This window comes from Tauraco erythrolophus, chromosome 14, assembly GCF_009769465.1.
Source record: "Tauraco erythrolophus isolate bTauEry1 chromosome 14, bTauEry1.pri, whole genome shotgun sequence".
Lineage (NCBI taxonomy): Eukaryota > Metazoa > Chordata > Aves > Musophagiformes > Musophagidae > Tauraco > Tauraco erythrolophus.
This window is the reverse complement of record NC_141478.1, coordinates 11,615,126-11,634,196: the sequence shown is the minus strand read 5'-3', so window position 1 is coordinate 11,634,196 and position 19,071 is coordinate 11,615,126. Positions and strand designations below refer to the sequence as shown.

At 37.6% G+C, this 19,071-nt stretch overlaps 1 protein-coding gene across 4 annotated transcripts in view; it reads left to right on the top strand.

The window, feature by feature from the left end:
• The window catches only part of SPPL2A (signal peptide peptidase like 2A), a 29,839-nt gene extending 11,972 nt beyond the window's left edge, over window positions 1-17,867 (top strand). The window contains exons 6-17 of one of the 4 annotated variants that reach the window (XM_086620659.1): window positions 215-366; window positions 2,694-2,790; window positions 4,143-4,244; window positions 4,933-5,014; window positions 5,303-5,377; window positions 6,092-6,148; window positions 6,306-6,359; window positions 6,789-6,888; window positions 7,785-7,862; window positions 8,199-8,359; window positions 10,460-10,493; window positions 15,139-15,205. In XM_086620659.1, coding sequence (XP_086476785.1) covers window positions 215-366; window positions 2,694-2,790; window positions 4,143-4,244; window positions 4,933-5,014; window positions 5,303-5,377; window positions 6,092-6,148; window positions 6,306-6,359; window positions 6,789-6,888; window positions 7,785-7,862; window positions 8,199-8,359; window positions 10,460-10,493; window positions 15,139-15,170 — 1,024 coding nt within the window. In that variant the 3' untranslated portion in view covers window positions 15,171-15,205. Of the gene's footprint in view, window positions 1-214; window positions 367-2,693; window positions 2,791-4,142; window positions 4,245-4,932; window positions 5,015-5,302; window positions 5,378-6,091; window positions 6,149-6,305; window positions 6,360-6,788; window positions 6,889-7,784; window positions 7,863-8,198; window positions 8,360-10,459; window positions 10,496-15,138 lie in introns of all 4 variants that reach the window. The other 3 variants (XM_086620660.1, XM_086620662.1, XM_086620661.1) reach the window with 3 other exon arrangements.
• The last annotated feature ends 1,204 nt before the right edge of the window (window positions 17,868-19,071 follow it).

The window sequence follows — 19,071 nt, the reverse complement described above, 5'->3', positions numbered from 1 at the left end:
GGTTAAGAAGTGCATATCTCCGTTAAAAAAAACCAGAGAGAAACTCAACCAATAAGCATACCATTTTTCTGTATTTTTAAGTCTAATAATGGTATGAAGGTTTATAGTGAAATGCTGTCAGTCTAAGTGCTTTACAACCAACAATTCTGGTCGTAGTAAAACGTTTCATAATCTGTCATCTGAGGTAAATGTGTTTGTCGTTTTCTTAAAACAGTGAGAATTTGAAAGCAATAGCAAGTCCTGGGGAGAGAGAAACAAGACAGAAGAAGGAAGAAAATGTTACTTTCACCCCTGTGACAGTTATCTTGTTTGTCGTCATCTGCTGTGTCATGCTGGTCTTACTTTATTTCTTCTATAAATGGTTAGGTAAGAAACAATGGATAATCTCATTTGACTTATTTTTCTGCATGATCTTATTAGGTGTTTAAGTTTGAAAAGCTAGATTTCTAAACTAAAATTAATGTAATTTTTAAAATTGCTCTCCATGTATGAGTTGAAGGTTGAAAAAACATAGTTGCTACTTAAGAAAAGAGAGGAGTTTTCTACTCTCGTACAAAGGCTGCCTTGACAGTGCTTATATTCAGTGAAGTAAAGTGGAGCAGAGATGACTAGCTACTGGTGAAAAAGTGCGTGATGTTTGTTGATGTTCTTGGGAGGATGGCAGTGATAACTTGGTAGTGTTTCAAGTGAAATCTTTTGTTGGGTATTGCTACATTGATGTTGAGTTTGTGGTTGCAGTGCCCTAATTAAAGTAGCAGGCGAAATGGCATTATCATAATGGAATAAACTTAAGCATCCTAGCAATAAGCTAAGTTCTTGAATTATACAATTCCAGTAAAATAATAGTTTAAAAACTGTTCGTTGATTTTGTTTTTTTCCCTTGCCCTCAAATCATGCAACCAGAAAATGTAGTTTTAAATTACGCTTTTTTAGTATGAACCATGTAACTTCCATGCTGAGAGCTTCCTAAATTCACCCTTTCCTAGAATTTGTTACCAGTTAACCTTCTGCCTCTGCAAAAGAAACTTCACCATCTTCTGATTTTGTTTAGCTTTTTTTAATCTTGACTATGGGCAATGTTACCTTTACCAAGCTTGTGCCACTAAAAGGCTGATGAACTTTTTAATACGATCAAAAGATTTAGGTTAAAAATGTCCCCCGTTTACTCTGAGATGTTTCAGGTGAGATTTAGGAAGAAGTGAAGAAAGAGGCCTCTTAAAGGAGAAAGGAAGAAGTGTAACAAATTGGTTAGGGGAAGAAATGTGAATGGTTCAAAGAAAGTATGTAATAGCTTTTTGCTAAGAAGCTTTAGTTCTGTGCACTTTGGAGCAGAAATCTATGAAATTTTTTGGGGGAGGTAAGTACCAGGTAAAGTTACCACAGTAGACAGGCTGTTCCAGAGAAAAATCTGTATTTAATTAAAAACAAGCAACACCCCCCCCCCCCCCAGCCTTTGATATGTCACTACTATAGTGTGTGAATATAAGTGCTAATATCAGTACTTGGATCAATTCTGTAACTGAAGTACTAGGGAGGGAGTGTTTCCAGCACAAAGCCAGTTGCAAAGCTGAGCTCTATGATGGAGTTCTCTGTATCCCTTTTTGTGAGTATACAGGCATCATTAATTCTGCATTGTTGCCTCAAAATTTGACATTCCCTAAACAGCTGTTTTCTTACAAGTGCATGTAGTGATAGGACAAGGGGCAATGGATTTAAACTGAAGGAGGGGAGATTTAGATTAGATATAAGGAAGAAATTTTTCACTCGGAGGGTGGTGAGGCACTGGAACAGGTTGCCCAGAGAAGTTGTAGATGCCCCATCCCTGGAAGTGTTCAAGGCCAGGTTGGATGAGGCTCTGGGCAACCTGGTGTAGTGGAGGGTTTCCGTGCCCATGGCAGGGAGGTTGGAACTAGATGATCTTTGAGGTCCCTTCCAACTCTAACCATTCTATGATTCAGACGAACCTGTTGTGAAAAACTTCTCTTTTTTAGCCTGTTGGGGGCTTAACAGATCATAATGGCGCACGATCTTGGTTACAACTATAAAATCCAGCTTTCTTGCTTGCTTTTTCAATAATCTCCTTACAGGTATCAGAATTACTTTCTTTTGATTGTTTGTCCACATTTCAGGGTGCTTACTCTAAGTTAGAACACTGAATATAGTTTTTTGCTAACTACACAAAAGTTTTTGGAAGGGATGAGGTGTTCAGTATCTTAAAACCCCACCTGAATCATCAGTCAGATCTTGGGGATGCTGAAATTTTTTATACGTGGCAAAGTGATTAATTAATTGAAAATTTGAAGTGAGGAATATTATCAGAAATTGAGAAAGCTGGTAGTTGTATAACAGCACTTTGGTTTTAGCCTTAACCAGATAAAAGTATGTGAAAGCAGCAAGAGATGACATTTCCTAAAGAAAAGGGAGGAAAAGTAAAAGAAAAAAACAACAACAGATTTTTGATTCAAAAATTTCAAAACTCAAGGTTGGGGTTTTTTTTTGTTTTTGATGAGAACTCTTGTCATGGCAGAGACACTCAGAACTCAGTACTTTCTGCAATCAGCTGACTATAGTCTGGAATGACTGTATCGAGTGGTGCTGTAACTGTTAACAGTTTATATAAAATATACATAATTGTTTGCTTTTTTTCTGTTGTATTTTGTCACTGATTCCCATCTTCCATTCTTTCTATTTAGTGTATGTTATAATATCAGTCTTCTGCTTGGCGTCTGCAATGAGTCTGTACAACTGTCTTGCGGCGTTAATAGGAGCAGTACCGTTGGGGCGGTGCAGGTATTGTACAACTTTCGGTTATTGTAAACGTGAGGTTTCTTCTGGGTATTTTTTGGTTGCCACTCAAGGTAGTGTGAAAATATGAGAAGAGTTTGACAAATTGTTTACTGTATAGTGTAGTGTGTTAAAAAATTGTTAAAAAAGAAAATTACAAGCTCCTTTAATAGATATTAAAGGTATCCATAGCATAATCAACAGTTAAAGTAGTGTTGTGGGAGATTTGCTGCATGACCTTTATTTGAAAGCATTGCTGTAATCAAACTTGAAAGGTTCTGCTTGGCCATCTGAGCTTGGTTTTAGAAAATTCTGATTGCCTGTAGCGTGTGCTCGCTTTGTTCATCAAGGAACTCTAAGTTCCTGCACATTTGATCCTGTTTGATCCTACTGTGCAATAGGCAAGAGAGGTTTTTCTTCCTCATGTTGATCTGTACTGTACCTGTGACAGACCAAGTTCTAACTTTTTCTTGTGAAGGCAACACATTGCTCATGTCCTCTGTGTTAGAAGTTCATGGTTATGGTCCTAACTCGAGTAGTGTGTTATCAGTGTACAGATGGCCACTTCTTACTACTCCGAGTTAAACATCCTGCAGGTATTAGTGAGTATAGATGTATGTCCCTGTTTTCCTTCCCTGTATTTTCACTTTAAAAAACCCTAACATTTAATGCAACAAATGGTTCTTTTCCCCCAAAGAACAATGTTTATAAGCTTGGAAGCCTAAGATTATGTTTGCATGTTACTTAGTACAGGGTATTAGTGCCAGGTGACAGCAGCCCATCAACAGGTGGATCAGGTAGAAAAGACAGCAGGTTTTGTTTAAGCTGCAGGACAGGCATTACTTCTGTCCGTTAATATCAGTTCAAGAACTGTCCCAGAAAATTGAGTAGGCAGTGGAAACAGATATTCGCTCACAATTTTGCAATATGTAGTTACTCCATTTTTAGTCTTGTATTGTGTGTCCTAAAATTGACTTTTCCTGACCACCACCTCTTTCTGGAATCATGACATGACTGTCCCTTACTGACATAGTTCTGTTGGCATAATTGTTACATGACAGAAATGGATTAAATAAATTAATCTGCTTGTTGCCTTCCCTGGATGTGTTTGCTAAAATGAAGACTGGCCATCAAAGCCCAACTTGGCTTACTATCTGCGGGCATGTTTTTGATGCAGCCCAGAGAAGGACTGGTACTGCAGTTGCAAGAATAATGCCACCTGAGTCCGGATGGAACAAATGGGCAAAGGAGAAGCTCTCAGCATGAGAACAGCTTGTCAGCTTAAGGACCCATGATAGCATAGTCACGTGTTTTGGCTGTTGCAGGCTTGCTTTCTAAATTTCATTATTTTCTTTTAGGATTGCATGTTGCAAGAAAAACATTGAAGTGAGGCTTATTTTTCTTGCTGCATTCTGCATAGCAGCAGCTGTCGTCTGGGCAGTCTTTCGAAATGAGGATCGGTAAGCGATGCATTCTGACCTAAAAGAGTAATATGAATAATTGTCATTAATGAACTTCCCATCATATAACTAATGCTGGAGCATAGCATCCTTCTAAACTCCAGTGCCAATTTCAAAAAAAGTCATGAAAGTATTTATGAAGCTTAACATGTATGGGAACAATAGAGAACAAAGCTATACAAATGAACTGTGTGGTAATTTGAAGCTACAAAAAATTACAAAGATGAGGAAGAACCAGCTCGATTGCTAATGATTGCCACAGAGGAAAAAAAAATATGCAAAAATAGCGTAGGGACCATAGGACTTATGCTTCCTATGGTCCAGTGAAAGCACAGGACTACAAATATTACAGTACAATCCTGAGTAGCATTTAGTCAGATGTTAAGTAGGACTTCAAATCAAGTGAGCGATCATACAAGTGAACACCAAGGCCCTCTTATGGCCTCTGTTCAGCTCCTTTTCTCTGTAATACACTGATGAACAGTTACCTATTTATGATCAGAGTGTAAATTTGCCATCTTGAAACTAGTATTTTTGTGGTTTTGATAGCAATAGTTCCTAAAAACTAATTTCTCGCTTTCCAATCCGTTTCGCAATCTTGCTCTTTCCAGCGAAATCTAAAATCATTATTGCACTTAGATTCCAGCAGTAGTTTGAACAATGTGTAAAAATGCATTCTTATTTTTAGGTGGGCTTGGATTTTGCAAGATATTTTGGGAGTTGCTTTCTGCCTAAACTTTATTAAAACACTGAAAATGCCCAACTTTAAGGTACTGTAAGTTGCTTACCTTAAGAATATTCTAATGCCGTGAATCTGTAAGTTCAGTGTCAGGAAGTAGGTTTTCAATACTCAAGATACTTTAGTAATTACTAAACATGGGAAGGGTTTGTTCTGTTTTTAAAGTAAGTGAATCCTGTTCTAAATGCTATCCCAGAATAAAAATGGGGGCTGGGGGTGGTGGTGTTCATCTTCTAACATGGTAGTACAGTAATGATACCAGAATCTAACTATGCAGCCCTTGAAAACCTGTGGTAATACTTGGTTCTTTTTTTGCCAGTCCTGCGTGATACTTCTAGGCCTTCTCCTTCTATATGATGTTTTTTTTGTCTTCATAACACCATTTATCACAAAGGTATGTCTGTGAATTTTTATCTAAAATAAAACAAAAAATGTCTGGTCATTGAGGGAGTATTTTTGTCAATAAAATTAGTGTTTTCATTATTCTCGATGCAGAAATGCTGACTTCCTTTTCTTTTTCCCCATTTAAGACAGCAGTGGCCTAAATTCTCATCTGGTATGGGTCGTAGAGCATAATGCTTGTGCAGGTGCCATAAATGTTGTTAAATGACTAAGTTTTCAGCAATCCCATGGCCAGAAGTAAGCTGTCTCCAGTTGTGTGACAGGGTGATGATGAGAAATTACTGCCCTCCAGTCATCTTCCTCCTTTTGCTTCCAACACCCCGTATATTGGAACCTGCTCTGGTACCTTCTATGGTGCTTGTTTGCAGCATAGTATGAACTGTATGCAAGTATGCAAACGTACCTGCTTTTATTTCGAAGCAGAAAGCTCGTGGCAGAAAAAGCTGACATGTTTTTATCTAAACTTCCAGCTACATCTAGTGGATTTGTTTTTTTTTTTTTTTTTAAAGTTATTTTAGGCTGGCCTACATGTTTTTAATGCAAAACATTAAGGTGTAATACTGTACGATACTAGTGCATTCCTTTTGATATTCAGGATATTTCCAATCCTGAATTGTAAGATGAAGTACAAGCAGTTTTTGTAAATGTAGTATGAATGCTTAGGTATATTAAACCACTGACTTTTGAAAAATAATCTTAATTTCAGAATGGAGCAAGTATAATGGTTGAAGTTGCAGCTGGTCCTTTTGGAAACAGTGAAAAGGTACGAATAGTTGTCTTAATATGTGCAACATACAAATACTGACATCTTGTAGCTAATTCATAGTGTGCTTTTCGGCATAACTTTCTCACAAAATACAGCCAGCTTCTGCTATATTCTTTTAAGTATTAAATACCTGTTGACTTGGGTTTGATCCTAGAATGATGGAAACTTGGTGGAAGTCCCTACTGAACGCTCAGCTCCCCATGAGAAAGTAAGAATTGTATTTCAGATACTGGATTTTTAAATTATTCCCTCTGAAAAGACTATTCTTTTGGGGAAAACCTGACTTTCCAAATTTCTCTTCAGGGCCTGGATATCACTGATCCATACTCTATAGTTAGGTTAATAATCCAGACTAGTTATTCTCGTTATATGGTTAAACGTTGTTTTAACTTTTTTTGGTGTGTGCATATTATTTGTAAATCTGAAATTCCATCTTACCCGTTGCCTTAAGCTTTATCCACTCTTTATGTTGGTTTCTGATTTTTACTTTAGGTTCTACCTATTTTGAAGTTCTGCATTAACAATAAATTAATTATATTACAACAGTTTATTAATTTAAGCAAACAAAAAAAAAAATCCCAGACACCAAGATGCTTTAGATTAGATTTATGTGGGCTTCTGAAATGCTGTTTTACAGTTACCTGTGGTTATTAGAGTGCCTAGACTTGAATACTCTGCATCGACACTGTGTGACATGCCATTTTCATTGTTGGGTTTTGGAGACATTATTGTCCCAGGTGAGCAAATGTTTTTTGGCATTTGTAACTTATGATTAAGTATTTAGATTTTGATTCTCAACTGACTTATATTAGAGTTTATTTTACAAAGTAATTACTAAATCAAATGCAGCAGTTTGCCTTCATCTGTCAGTGCAGAATACAACAAAAGCCACAATATAAGAAAGCCTAGTACATTACAAAGCACTTAAGTAGTGAAGGGTTTTTGCTTCTCTGTTGCACTGTAGTGTGTAAATACAAGTCCCATAGATAAATTCAGTTGTCAGTATTAATTAAATCTTATTGAAATCTCACAGAAAGCAAGTGTTCTGTGACTTAATAGTATTTTCATATCCTAGACTACCTAATTAGAGGTGAGGTAACGGAAAATGTATTATCAAGTTTTTCCATCTTTCTCTGAAGAGATGAGTTTTGCCATAGTTGGAGTCTTGAGCAAATTACTCAAGGCACAGTCAGGCACAAAGCACCATCTTGTGAACAGAGTGCTCTCCCTTTTCCTGTGATTTGTACTGAGGCAAAATTGCTGATCGTTAAGAGTGAGCATTAAAATCCTACTGAAGAAAAGTGTTAAAACTAGATTGTTATTCTTCTGTATTAGTGCCTTCAGAATTGAAAATATCGCAATTTAATTAGCTTGCTTAAAAAAACCAAAACCTTTTAATACCAAGCTTACTTAGCTCATATTTCCATTATGATTTTGATTGTCAGGATTTACTCTAGGATTTCTTAAAGTGGTTCTTGGCTTTCCAGAAATTAATGGGAAAAAGATAACACACAGTAATGGGAAGTCTTAATATAAATTCTTTATATGCTTGTTTTGGAGAATTGGAGAGAAAAAAAATTAATGGCTAAATATTTCATTAATCCTTTTTTTTTTTCCCCTCTCCATCGTCAAGGGCTTCTGGTCGCCTATTGTCGAAGATTTGATGTTCAAACAAGTTCATCTTCTGTGTACTACATTTCCTGTACAATAGGTAAATCGTGATATTTCAGCAATGTTAATCTTTATGCTAGCTCTTTTTCAAATGGCACAACTAGATAGTTTTCTTCAGTTAAAGGTTCAGTGTTCAGGAATCTCTTCATAATCTCTTTCATGTGCTGGCCCATGTTTAAGGTGAGCATTCTTTATAGCAGTCAGTTGCTTTGAGAAAGCTTGTGAATACAGAGCAACTTATTGTCCCTCTTTTCTTTGATTATATTAACAAGGAAGATATTACTTTAAAAAATAATAATTCTGGCTTACTAAATTAGCGACGTAATTTAAAAATTCACCTGTTCTTGATTGCGTATGTATTAATATCTTTTTATAGCTTATGCCGTTGGTATGGTGCTGACTTTCATTGTTTTGGCATTAATGAAGATGGGACAACCCGCCCTTCTCTACCTTGTACCATGCACACTCATTACTAGCTCGCTTGTTGCTTGGAGGCGCAAAGAGATGAAGAAGTTTTGGAAAGGAACCAGTTACCAGGTAGGCTGGTGCCTTGAGTGTTTCGTTTTTAATTCCTTTGAGTATATGCTTCTCTAAGTACTTGATAATGTATCACCCGCAATCCAATTTTTGCTAGTCTTCATGTTATCTTCTGGAACTAATAAGAAAAAATCATCTTTACTCTTAGAAAATCTCATTCTAGTAGTTGACATGGCAGAATGAAGCTTAAGGGAGATGAAATAGCTGGTTCAGTACTCATGGGAAGAACTCATTTCTTCTGTTTCAGTTTCTTTGAAATGTTTTTTCATGTTTTAACATTCCTCAACTATCATCTTGATGTGGTATAACATGAGTCACTGAACTAAGCATGCAGATTCCAATTTACACTAGTCCTGTATTAAGAGACAGGTCAAAAAAGTTGGTGATCAACTACAGTTTTAGAAACTTTCCATGTGTCACTGGTGTCCTGCATCATCAGGTTTAAATGGAGCATTCAGCAACAAAACAGCTGTGCGATTCTGTAACTGTTTTCTGTCTCAGCGCACACTCTGTGCGCGCCGCCTTGGGCGGTCTGCATTTCCCCTCTGGTTATCTCTCACGCTACCCAGGAATTGCAGCCCTTAAGAAGTCCTTACCAGCTGCCTGCCTCTGCCTGTTTACAGGTGCACGTTCTCCCTGGTTTGACTTGCTGTAGTAACCGAGCGTGCCAGTCGCCCTTGTGAGCTGGCGTTTATCGCAAGACAGACCAGTCTTGAGATCACTCTAGATTTTGTTTAAGACCTAAAGTCCAATATTGTTTGAATTCAGAAACTATCACCTGTGTCTAGGCTGGATTGAACTTGGCTCAGAGAATGGATAGCCTATTGCCAGGGGAGGTGGGTCATGTCAAGTAGATAAGCAGCTCCTGCTGTTTCAGCTTCTGGATTGCAAGGTTTAAGTGGATCCATGGAAGTCAGGGCGGTGGTAATTCTTGTTAACTGTAAAACTGCAGGCACACAGCTCCTATAGTATTGTTAGCTAAACGCTACCTTGTGTAGATCTGACTAATGTTCTACACCTCCTTCAGCTGGAGGTTGGCTAGGTATGAAATTACTTAGGATATCTTCAGCTTTAACTAGATACCCTGTCTCTTTGTCTACAAAACCAACTCTTTTCCTTTCATAGGTCCAGTGAAAAGAAATGTTTCTCTGTAGGTCAGAATGGACTTGGCTTACCATGCGTTTGTATATAAATTGGCCACTGTTTGCTATTCCAAAATAAACAGTGTCGCATATATGAAGCCCAGTAACTCTGGATCTGTTGGGGGAAAAAGATTTGCAATTTGTTTTCCTCACTTGAGTTCTGAGTAAGATTGGCCTAAGTAAATCTGGCAGCTCTCTTAATGACAAAAACTTCTCATAAAAAACTCATACTTGGAAGAATTATGTTGCCATAGTAGTTATTTCATGTCCTTTCAACTGGTTTCTTGAAGGATTAAAACTGCTCTGAACTTCAGCTTGTTTTGAGGTCAGATGACTTCATTTCTGGCACAATTTAAATATTGATTTCCACCCCCACTCCACCACTCCTGAGTGAGACTCATCTGTGATTGAACACCTCTGTGTAACTTTACTAACTCCTTCTATGTTAAGTTTTTTTCAGAGGGTGTTACTCAAGTTGTACTCAGAATGCTGCAGTGTTGATCTTTCTTATATGTTGTCCTCCTCACATAAAGCTGTATTTTGAACATTCCTTACTGAACTTATAAACAAATATGGGAAAAAAAACCCACACTGCCCCAGGGTTGAAGTCTCCAGCTTTTAGTGCTCATTCTGAGGAGGAAAGACACAGAAAGGTGACAGAAGACTACTTTTTGCTACAACAATGGTAATATGGACTGAAGCAAAGCTGCCCCATTGGCAAGGGTGACCAAACGTCTGTAGAGGCTTGCTTTGTCCTCATGGGAACAGAGAAACCTTGCAGACGTGTTACAGCAAAGCGTCCTGAGAGTAGGAGTACAAGAGCACGTACAGTGTATCAGGTGACCAAACTTCATGAATGCTGCTGTTTGTTTATAGTCCATTAGTTAGCTTTTTTGAGGTTTGGGGTTTTCTTATTTTTGTTATGTATGATTTTAATAATGGAATGAATTTTATTTAGGTATCGGACTCCTCCAGGACGCCTTTGCTACAAGGTGTGATTATGGCCTTCTTTTAATGCAACTTTATTAATCATCTTACTGTTTCTTTTTTAGCTTTTTTCCCCTCTGCTGCTTTTCATTCTTTTTTACATCTATCTTCTTTTTAATTTTTCTGAGTAATTCAATAGAAGAGGGTAGAAGTGAAGACAAGCTATATATCTGGTTTTAGGCTTTTTTTTTTCTTCCTTTCTTTCTTTAAAAGAGTACAGGAGAACTTAATATAAGGTACCAACAGAGCCATGATTCCTATGCCTGAAGGCAGGCTTTATATGCCTCTCTACTCTATATAGATCCCTCGGAGTGTCTTCAAATATTTAGAATTGGTGTTAGTTCCAGGTAACGAGGTAACAGCAGAGGAAGTCCTTCACCTAATTTTTCTGTGCCACTGCATTGATGTGAAAACCTGCTTAGTGCTAAGCAACAATTTTGTTGTCCTCTGCTATAATGTTCAGCATTATAATCTGCCTTTAATAATCATGTCTACAGTCCCTCTATCATCTTATTACTCAACAGTATACTTTATCCTGTACTGTCTACAGTGCTTGCAGTGGGATAGGGAGCAAGGATGCAGACCGACTTTTGTGGTCTTGCTGCTGCACAGCTTCTAGACCAGCAAGAAGGTTTAACCTTACTAGGCTATAGCTCATGACTGCTAACATGGATAATATTTATTTTAACTGTCCACCGTCTCAAGCGCAGCATGGAGAGATCAATGCCAGCTTTCAAATTTCAACTTTTGCAGAATTTAAGCATTTAAATATAATCTTGAATTATAGTTGTCAGTCTAGAGTTAGACATCTATTTATAAAGCATAGCTTGTCTGCCCTATATACTGAAGAGAACTTGAGATGAACTCTGCCTGACTGTGTCTTAAATTCTGAACCAAAAAGTACTTTTCTCATTAGCCTCTTTCTTCTAATAAAGAGTACTTTAACAATTTACGTCTTGATTAAGAAGCCTTAAAAATAAAGAAATTAGATACAAACCCAAGAGAAGGTTAGGAAGTGGGAGGGGTTGAATGCCATTTAAAATCAGATGGCCAGACAGTATTTTTGTAACTTAAAATTCTTCTGTCCTGCTGTGTGCACTCAAGTTCTTGGATAGGATTGTTAAAAGCAGTTTTTCAGTTTCTGCCCCAGGGTTGAAGTCTCCAGCTTTTAGTGCTCATTCTGAGGAGGAAAGTTTTTCATAGGGGAAATACTTGACTCCCTAAGATAGCTCTGAGGTCCCATAATTCTTAGCTGAGTGCAGTTCTGTTTCTGCATAATGATGTACTCTTAAATTCTAGTTATGCTGTGTGTGGCTTTTTTATGTAGTAGTCTTGAGCTGTAAGAGTTGCCGTACAGAAAAACATTTTAACTATTCACTGAAGCACAAGGATTTCATGAGAGTGTAATGTACCTCCTTTCCTACCACCAAATGGGCAGTATTGCTGCTGTGAAGTGTATAATAAAGGTTTTTTCTAGGTTTTCTGGATTGCTTATACTCCTCATGTATGCCTTCATGATAAACTGATTTGATACTTATTTCCTAGTTACTGATTTAAATAAAAAATACTATTTTTTGTATCAGTACAATCTGTGAAATCATTTTAGTAACATCATGAAAAATTGAGCAGACTAATGTAAATTTGAAGTCTTCTAGATAGAATAGTCTTGCAACTTTTTAGAGTTTGTCAATTTGAAGTGTTGAGCACTGATATTTCTTATCTTTGAAATACTAAATCAACAGATTTGTCATTGGCATGTTACACAGCATGCATCTGCTGTTTAGTATTGTAATTTTAAATTACATTTTTAGATACTTGCAAATTAATCTTAGGCATAAGTTTTTAAGAATTAATGTGGATGCAACATCAGAGTGAATCTTGCAGGCAAGTGTGTGCATAGGTACTCTGTGCTCTTTTACAGGTAGGAGTTTGTATTGCCATTTGGAGTTTGGCTGTGTATACGTTTTTTGGGGGTTTTGGTTGGGTTTTTTTGCTTGTTTTTATTAGTTCACCATGTTAGGAGATAGCTCTGTAACTAAAATACATTTATGTTTAACCTATCTTGACACACCTCTCCTTAAAAATTGTCAGGAATTCAGATGTGGGGGAAAAGCTTCTGAATCTCTTCCACTTTAAAAACGTTCATCAGTTCTCCACAATGGAGAATCTGATTGCTATGGCTCTTTTGAGGCTTGAAACAACTTTGTCCAGGATTTTAGCATGGTGCCCTCATTTTGCTGCTGGTTGTTGTTCAGATTCCTGCAGCTTCTGCTGAGGATGGGGTTGTCCTGAGAGAACATACAACTAAGATACACTTGTGGAAAAAGCTGCTTAATGCAGTCTTAGACTTCTAGAAATGCATCTGTTGTCCCTGACTTCAAGCTGTCGGCTGTTCTTCTATGTGGTGGAGAGATTAGAAATGGGATGGAGCAGTTCTTTGGGTTTTTTTGGCCTTGTAACATTTATGTCTATCAAAAAAAACCCAAACTCCCTTTATACTCTACGAGATATTTTGGTTTTAAAGTTAACTTAAAAATCTGATACATTAAGCAGAGCCTTCAAGATTTAAATACTGGTGGTACCTCCAGCATAAGTACATTTTGTGCTACTTACCTCATTGTAGGATTGAGAGAAGAATCTTTGACTTTGGGATACACTGAATTGTTGCAAATAGTGTTAACTCTTCCTTCTGGAAGCATCTTGTCAATTTAATAGGGAAACATTTTACAAAAACGCTTACAAAATCTACCTGCTCTATGCCGGCTGTTACATGATCCTCCCCAAGATGAAGGTACATGGCATTACTTGATGTAACGTGGTACTGTGTGGAGGTGTTCCGTTGTTGTTTTTTCCTGGAACAAATACTTCAATCGTCATTCAAAATGACAGTTTGACTTCCGTAATTGCAGGGAGTGTTTTGCTTTGAGTGACTTTTGATGTGGGTTTTTGGTCAGAGGACCAGGGGAAAGTTCCAGATACACTGAACGCAAGATTGTTATTAGCATGGAAGTTTGGGATTCAGTGCTGGACTGAGTGTGTGCTGTTGGTGTAACGCATTTCTCAGGTGTTTTGGCAAGACTAATACCTGCTCTAATTCTTCTTGTCTTAATTCTGGCACGTGAAGGGAGGGACGCAAAAGACCTTTTCTGGTTTTAGTCTGATACTGTGGCCACTAGGCTCTCCTAAGCCTTAGCAAGTCCCAGTGACTTGTTTGCTTTGGAACAGCCATCGCAACTTCCTGCACAGTGCGTTGGTGCGTCTGGACTGGGAAACAGCTTGTTTAAGCAAACCTGCTATTAACAAGTTCCGTTTGTATACCTTGCAGTGAAACAATTGCTTTGGTGTAAAAGAGGGTATGGCACAGAGGTGGGTCATGGCTAGAGAAGAAGAGAGGCGTTAGTGGAACTGCTCTTTTTACCCTATATGTAGAATTATACCAAACTAAAGAGTGTACGACACAACAGTGTTGTAGCCTGGCTTTGTCGTGCCAAGGATCCTCCCGCGGCTGCTACTAACACAGGAGAGCAGCCGTGTCCTCATCGCGTGGAAATCTGCCCAGCTTAGAACCCACGTGGTGAGCAGCTATTTTACAGAGACAGGGAGCCTTCTTACTACAAGGCAGAATATTCCGCTATGGAAGAACCTAAGTAGGGTTTTCGGCTTTTTGATGCTGAAAGCATTATGCCCTTGTCCTAATAGTCCTGCCACGCTGGGCGTTTTTGCTCCTTGACACGTTCTGTTTTTCAGCATCAGTTTTACTACTTCCGTATCTTCTGTCTCTGGTTGTCAGCTGTCAAAACTGTCCAGTCCTTGGCCTCTTGTTAATTGTGCTTAATTCTGAAACCCTCAAACTGATGGGTCTCAGTTTGCCATGCTAACAAATGTGTTTTTACTTCTGTAATTTATTCAATGCCTTCTTGTCCCAGGGAGGAAACCAGAGCCTTCATTGCCCTCTAGGCATGCAGCAATGGATAGGGAAACAGGCTGCTTTTTAGTCAGGAAAAGTAAAACGTTGTCTTGTGTTGTTCAGGTGACCTAATCAGTTAATTAACTGGAAATCAGTCTATATAATCATCTGGGTTAGATTCTCTTCTGTTGTGGGACTTCACAGTTCCATTTCCTGTATCCTTTTTAAAACAAAAGGAAAATTTATGAAGAAACATTGCCAATACAGTCAGTTTTTACTAACTGTAATATACTAGCTTTTACTGTCATGAAAAGAGAAAGCTATTTTCTATTAGAGCTATTCCTTGCTGCCTGTAAATGTTAGGTAGGATCCTAGGGTCTATTTCCAGTTCCCCAAACTGTGTCTTCAAAAAATTTGCTTAACCCAAATCATGTTTTTTGTTCTCCGTATTTAATAATTGATACACTTTTGACTTGTAAGTTTAATTTCTTGTAGAGGACTTGGATCCTTGGTTGAAGAATGCTTTCGTAGTGCAAAGCATTACCTAAGAGAGCTTTGATTATTTAGCTTGAATACTTTTCTGATCTATAGAGGACTTCCTATCTGTGTGCTGCTAAAATGCATTCTAACACATGTTTAATTATATTTCTCTTAGCTAACAAATACTTTGGACCAATGGGGTAAAGCAATATTTCTTTATAAAGAGCCACTTCTCTTTTTTCTTGTTTTCCTTTTACGTTTAGATGATGGAACACCTGGATTATACAGGAAATGAAGAAAGCACAGCATCAGCCAGTGAACAGCCTGGAGGACAATAACATGTAGGATCTTGATTTTAAAATAGTATTCAAATTTTCTACAAATGAATTCTAGTAAATTTGGTGATGTTTTACAATAGAGTATTTCCTATTCTGTGTAAAAGGGTTTTTTACTCCCACACCTGTATTTTTATGGAAAATATTGTTAATAACATAAAAGTAATCAAAATAGACTTGCATTTTTACAGTCAAACTAAAGATAGTAAAACTGTGCCTTATTTCAATTCAAATAAAATGATATTTTCTATGCAATTTTCCAAATGTGTTTTTATACAGTATATTTTTATAGAAGTTTCTTGCTCATATCAGTTCAATACATGAAATGTTTTCTTAATTTTGATTAAGACTAGTCAAGTTTCATTAAACAAAAAGTACAGTACCCTTCATAGGACTCCTTTCCAGATTTTGAATGCAAAGATTGGTAGTAATGTAACTGTAGCAACTAAAGAATGAAAATATCGTTCCATTACTACAAGTAATTGAATAAACAGCATGTATGTTAATCTCTGTACACTGTAAGCCATAAAATAGGTAACAGGGCAAATTTAGCTTAGAGTTGTGAGCTTCCCTTCCCCCGCAGTATCACTGGCTTATGCCTTAATTGTGAAAAATGTTAAGCTTTGATGCAAGTCTTCGGATTATATACATAATGAACTGTTTCCAAAAAAATAAAAGGGGGGAGATACTTACACAGCGGTCCTGGAAACTTAAGTGCAGCTACTGGAATAGTTGACAAACAAGATGGTCCAAAAGGCAAGAGTGTTTTTGCTCAAGAAGTGCTGTTTGAGGGCGTGGAGTGAAATGTTAACTCTGGCCTGGTTCTTCTCCTGCCCTGTATTTGTGGTCTGCATTTGGCTGTGCATCAGTTTAAAGGGACAAGGGAAGACAGGACAGGGTTTTTTGTTTGAGTTGGTTGGTTGGTGTGGTGTTTTTTTTTTTTTTAGTTTTTGTCTCTACATCATACTACTATTTTAATTTTTTTTAAACTATTTTTGAAAATTCTTTGCAATTGATGGACAAAACAACAGGTTTTGAATAGTGCTAGTAGTGCCTGTGTTAGTTAAGGCCAATGCATGTGTTTAACTTGTTTAATCTTAATTTGGTTTAGCTTTTAAAGACTTGGAAAAGGAAAAATAGTTTAAATCATTAGTTTGCATTTAGAAGAGTTTGAGTTTGTTTGATACTTTCCTTTTTTCAGGAAACTGCAAATCGAGGGGGATTAGGCATAGAAAATTTGTATAGCTGTAATGCTAACACTTTACACCAAAGAAAATTGGAGAAGGCAACAACAGGAAACTACTGAGTTCACTTAGTGCTAATACCAGGTAGTCGTTAAAACATTTTTTCTATTCTTTAAATGAATGTCATTCCTATAGTCAGTACAAGTTCAAGAGCCCTGGAGAAAACAACCGAATAAGCACATGCTGGGCAACGACCACACAGGCTTTCCTGCAGGGCTTCACCTGAGTGCCTCAATGTTGTCTGAAGGTCACCTCTAGACATTTACAGCTAGTTTGGGGCACATCAGCTCAGGAAGATTTACCAGATTAAATCGAGTTTAGCTAGATTTACTTTGGAAGTATGCTAATTAAGACAGTTGTGAATCTGTATGGGCAGTTAACAAAGGCTTGCTGCAAATTCACTGCTTCCCGTAATTTATACCGAGTGTTTTTAAACTTCTGTTTGCAAGACGCAGCAGCCGACAAATTTACAGCCTAAGTGTCAGTTGTTGCTGTTCATGCAGGCTGACCGTGGTGCCAGTCAATACGGGTAAGATAACCACCTTGTTTGCAACTTCCTTAAGAAAACAGAAATTAGAAACAGTTTTCCCATGTTAATAGTTGCCTCTCTTGACTTTCTTCACCTAAGCTTGAACTGACAGTCTCAGAGGAAGATGATCTTGTGCACCATCTTCAATATTTATTTGACTGGCACTTAATAACAAATTACAGCGTACCTCAGTGTTCCAATAGCAGACTGAAAACTTCTCTTCTGATGTGTTGTCATGCTCTTTGACAAGCCCAGTATCTGCCAAAGTTAAATGGTTCTGAAGAAGCTGCTGAAAATTCTTGAAGAGATAAAGAAGTCATAACTCTTTCAAAATCATGCACTGCTCAAAGCCCTCAGAAGCTTCACAGATCTGTGTAATATGACTCCTTTTTCTCTCTGAAATCTTCTGCATGGAGGATTTATTAAATTTTCAGCTATAAATGATAATGGAATTAGTACAAATAAAGAGGACCTTTGGCAATGTAAGTGTATTCAGCAGCTGGCTGTGGAAACTGTCTTGTTCTGTGCCTAATTATGCTCCATGCCTGATCATGCCTGAGGTTTCACACACATGTGCTGCAGTTTAATGGGATGTAAACTAACTTCTTTCTTTCAAATGCTTAGGTGCTTTGTTTACGAAAATTAAGAATGGGGTTTAAAGTTTATATAAATAAATAGCTTAGTATTGACTACTGAAATGAGGTTTTTATAAGTTAAATAGAACAGATTGCAACACTTTTAGCAATTTTGAAGTTTTTAATATTAAATTTGGTTGGGTTAAACACTATGTTAAAAGCCTTTTTAGTCATACTTTAATATAAAATCTTAATAATTTTTTCATTGTGTGTTTACTGACAACAGCCCCTTCCTTATGACTCAACATTTTTAAAGTGATAATTTATTAATAAATGTTACTTGGAAAAAAAAAGTTGAGTAATTGCTTTGTTCTGACTCATCCTTTTTCTTACTGTGAATGTTCATGGCAAAACTGTTAACACTTCATACTACCAAGGAAATTAAAAATTCATTATATACCCCCATAGTTGCAGTTTTTATCCTGCCTGATGCATCAAAGTTATTATTCTGTTTGAAAATACCTATGTGGTGGTTTTGGTGGATTGCTTCCCCCGACCCCCCCCCATCCTTTTTTTTTTTTTCCTTTTCAAGGGCGGGGGGGAACTGATGTCTGAACTGAGGTACATCAATTTTACTGGTCTAACTCAGCGGACACTTGTTGCACAGCTGCTAGTCATGGGGTTCTGTGAAAGTATACCTGACGGAGTGAGTGAGAAATTTAACACGTGCAAACTGCTTGACAGTAACAAGTTTACTTGCATTCTGCCTAGGAAATGGTGCTGCAGAAGCGTTGTTCCACTGAGTGTACTTAGCCTGAGATGTGAAGGGCAAGAAAAAAACAAGCTTCAGTCTTGAAGCCCAGGCTGGGATGAAATGTTGGCAGGGAACAAAAAAAAAAAAAATCACTGAACTTGAATATGCTTGATGTATGATCCTTGAGCCATCCCTAGAACCCTGTGATGGTGTGTTTGTATTTAACGTGTTTTTGAGTATTTAAGCCTCTTCTGCTCATACACTGGAGGTTCCACTAGCATTGAGTCACAGCAATGGAGTACTTAACTGGGAGACAACTCTCCAGCATGCTCTATGAATTTACTTATTTTAAAAAGTAGAGAAGTTAGGAAGAACAGACACAGCCGCAATCAGGAATCTTGTTTTTCACCGTCTGTTCCTCATGCATTCTGTTGTTATGGCTGGTTCGTTTGACGTTTTAGCAAAACTGCAAATTTCAGAGGCTTCAAAATTGCAAGCAAGAGAGAGGTATTTTTCTCTTAAGGAAGAAGGTTACCGTTATTATTTAACAAGCACGTGCCTGTTTAGATCGGTCCAGTCTTTACAATACAATTCCATTTAGATATAAGAAAAAGCTTTTCATTGTGAGTATGTCAAACACTGGAGCAGGTTGCCCAGAGAGGTTGTGGAGTCTCTGCCCTTGGAGATAGTCAAAATGCAAGTGGACTCAGACCTGGCAGCCTGCTCTGAGCAGGTGTGTTGGATGAGGCTACAGAGGAG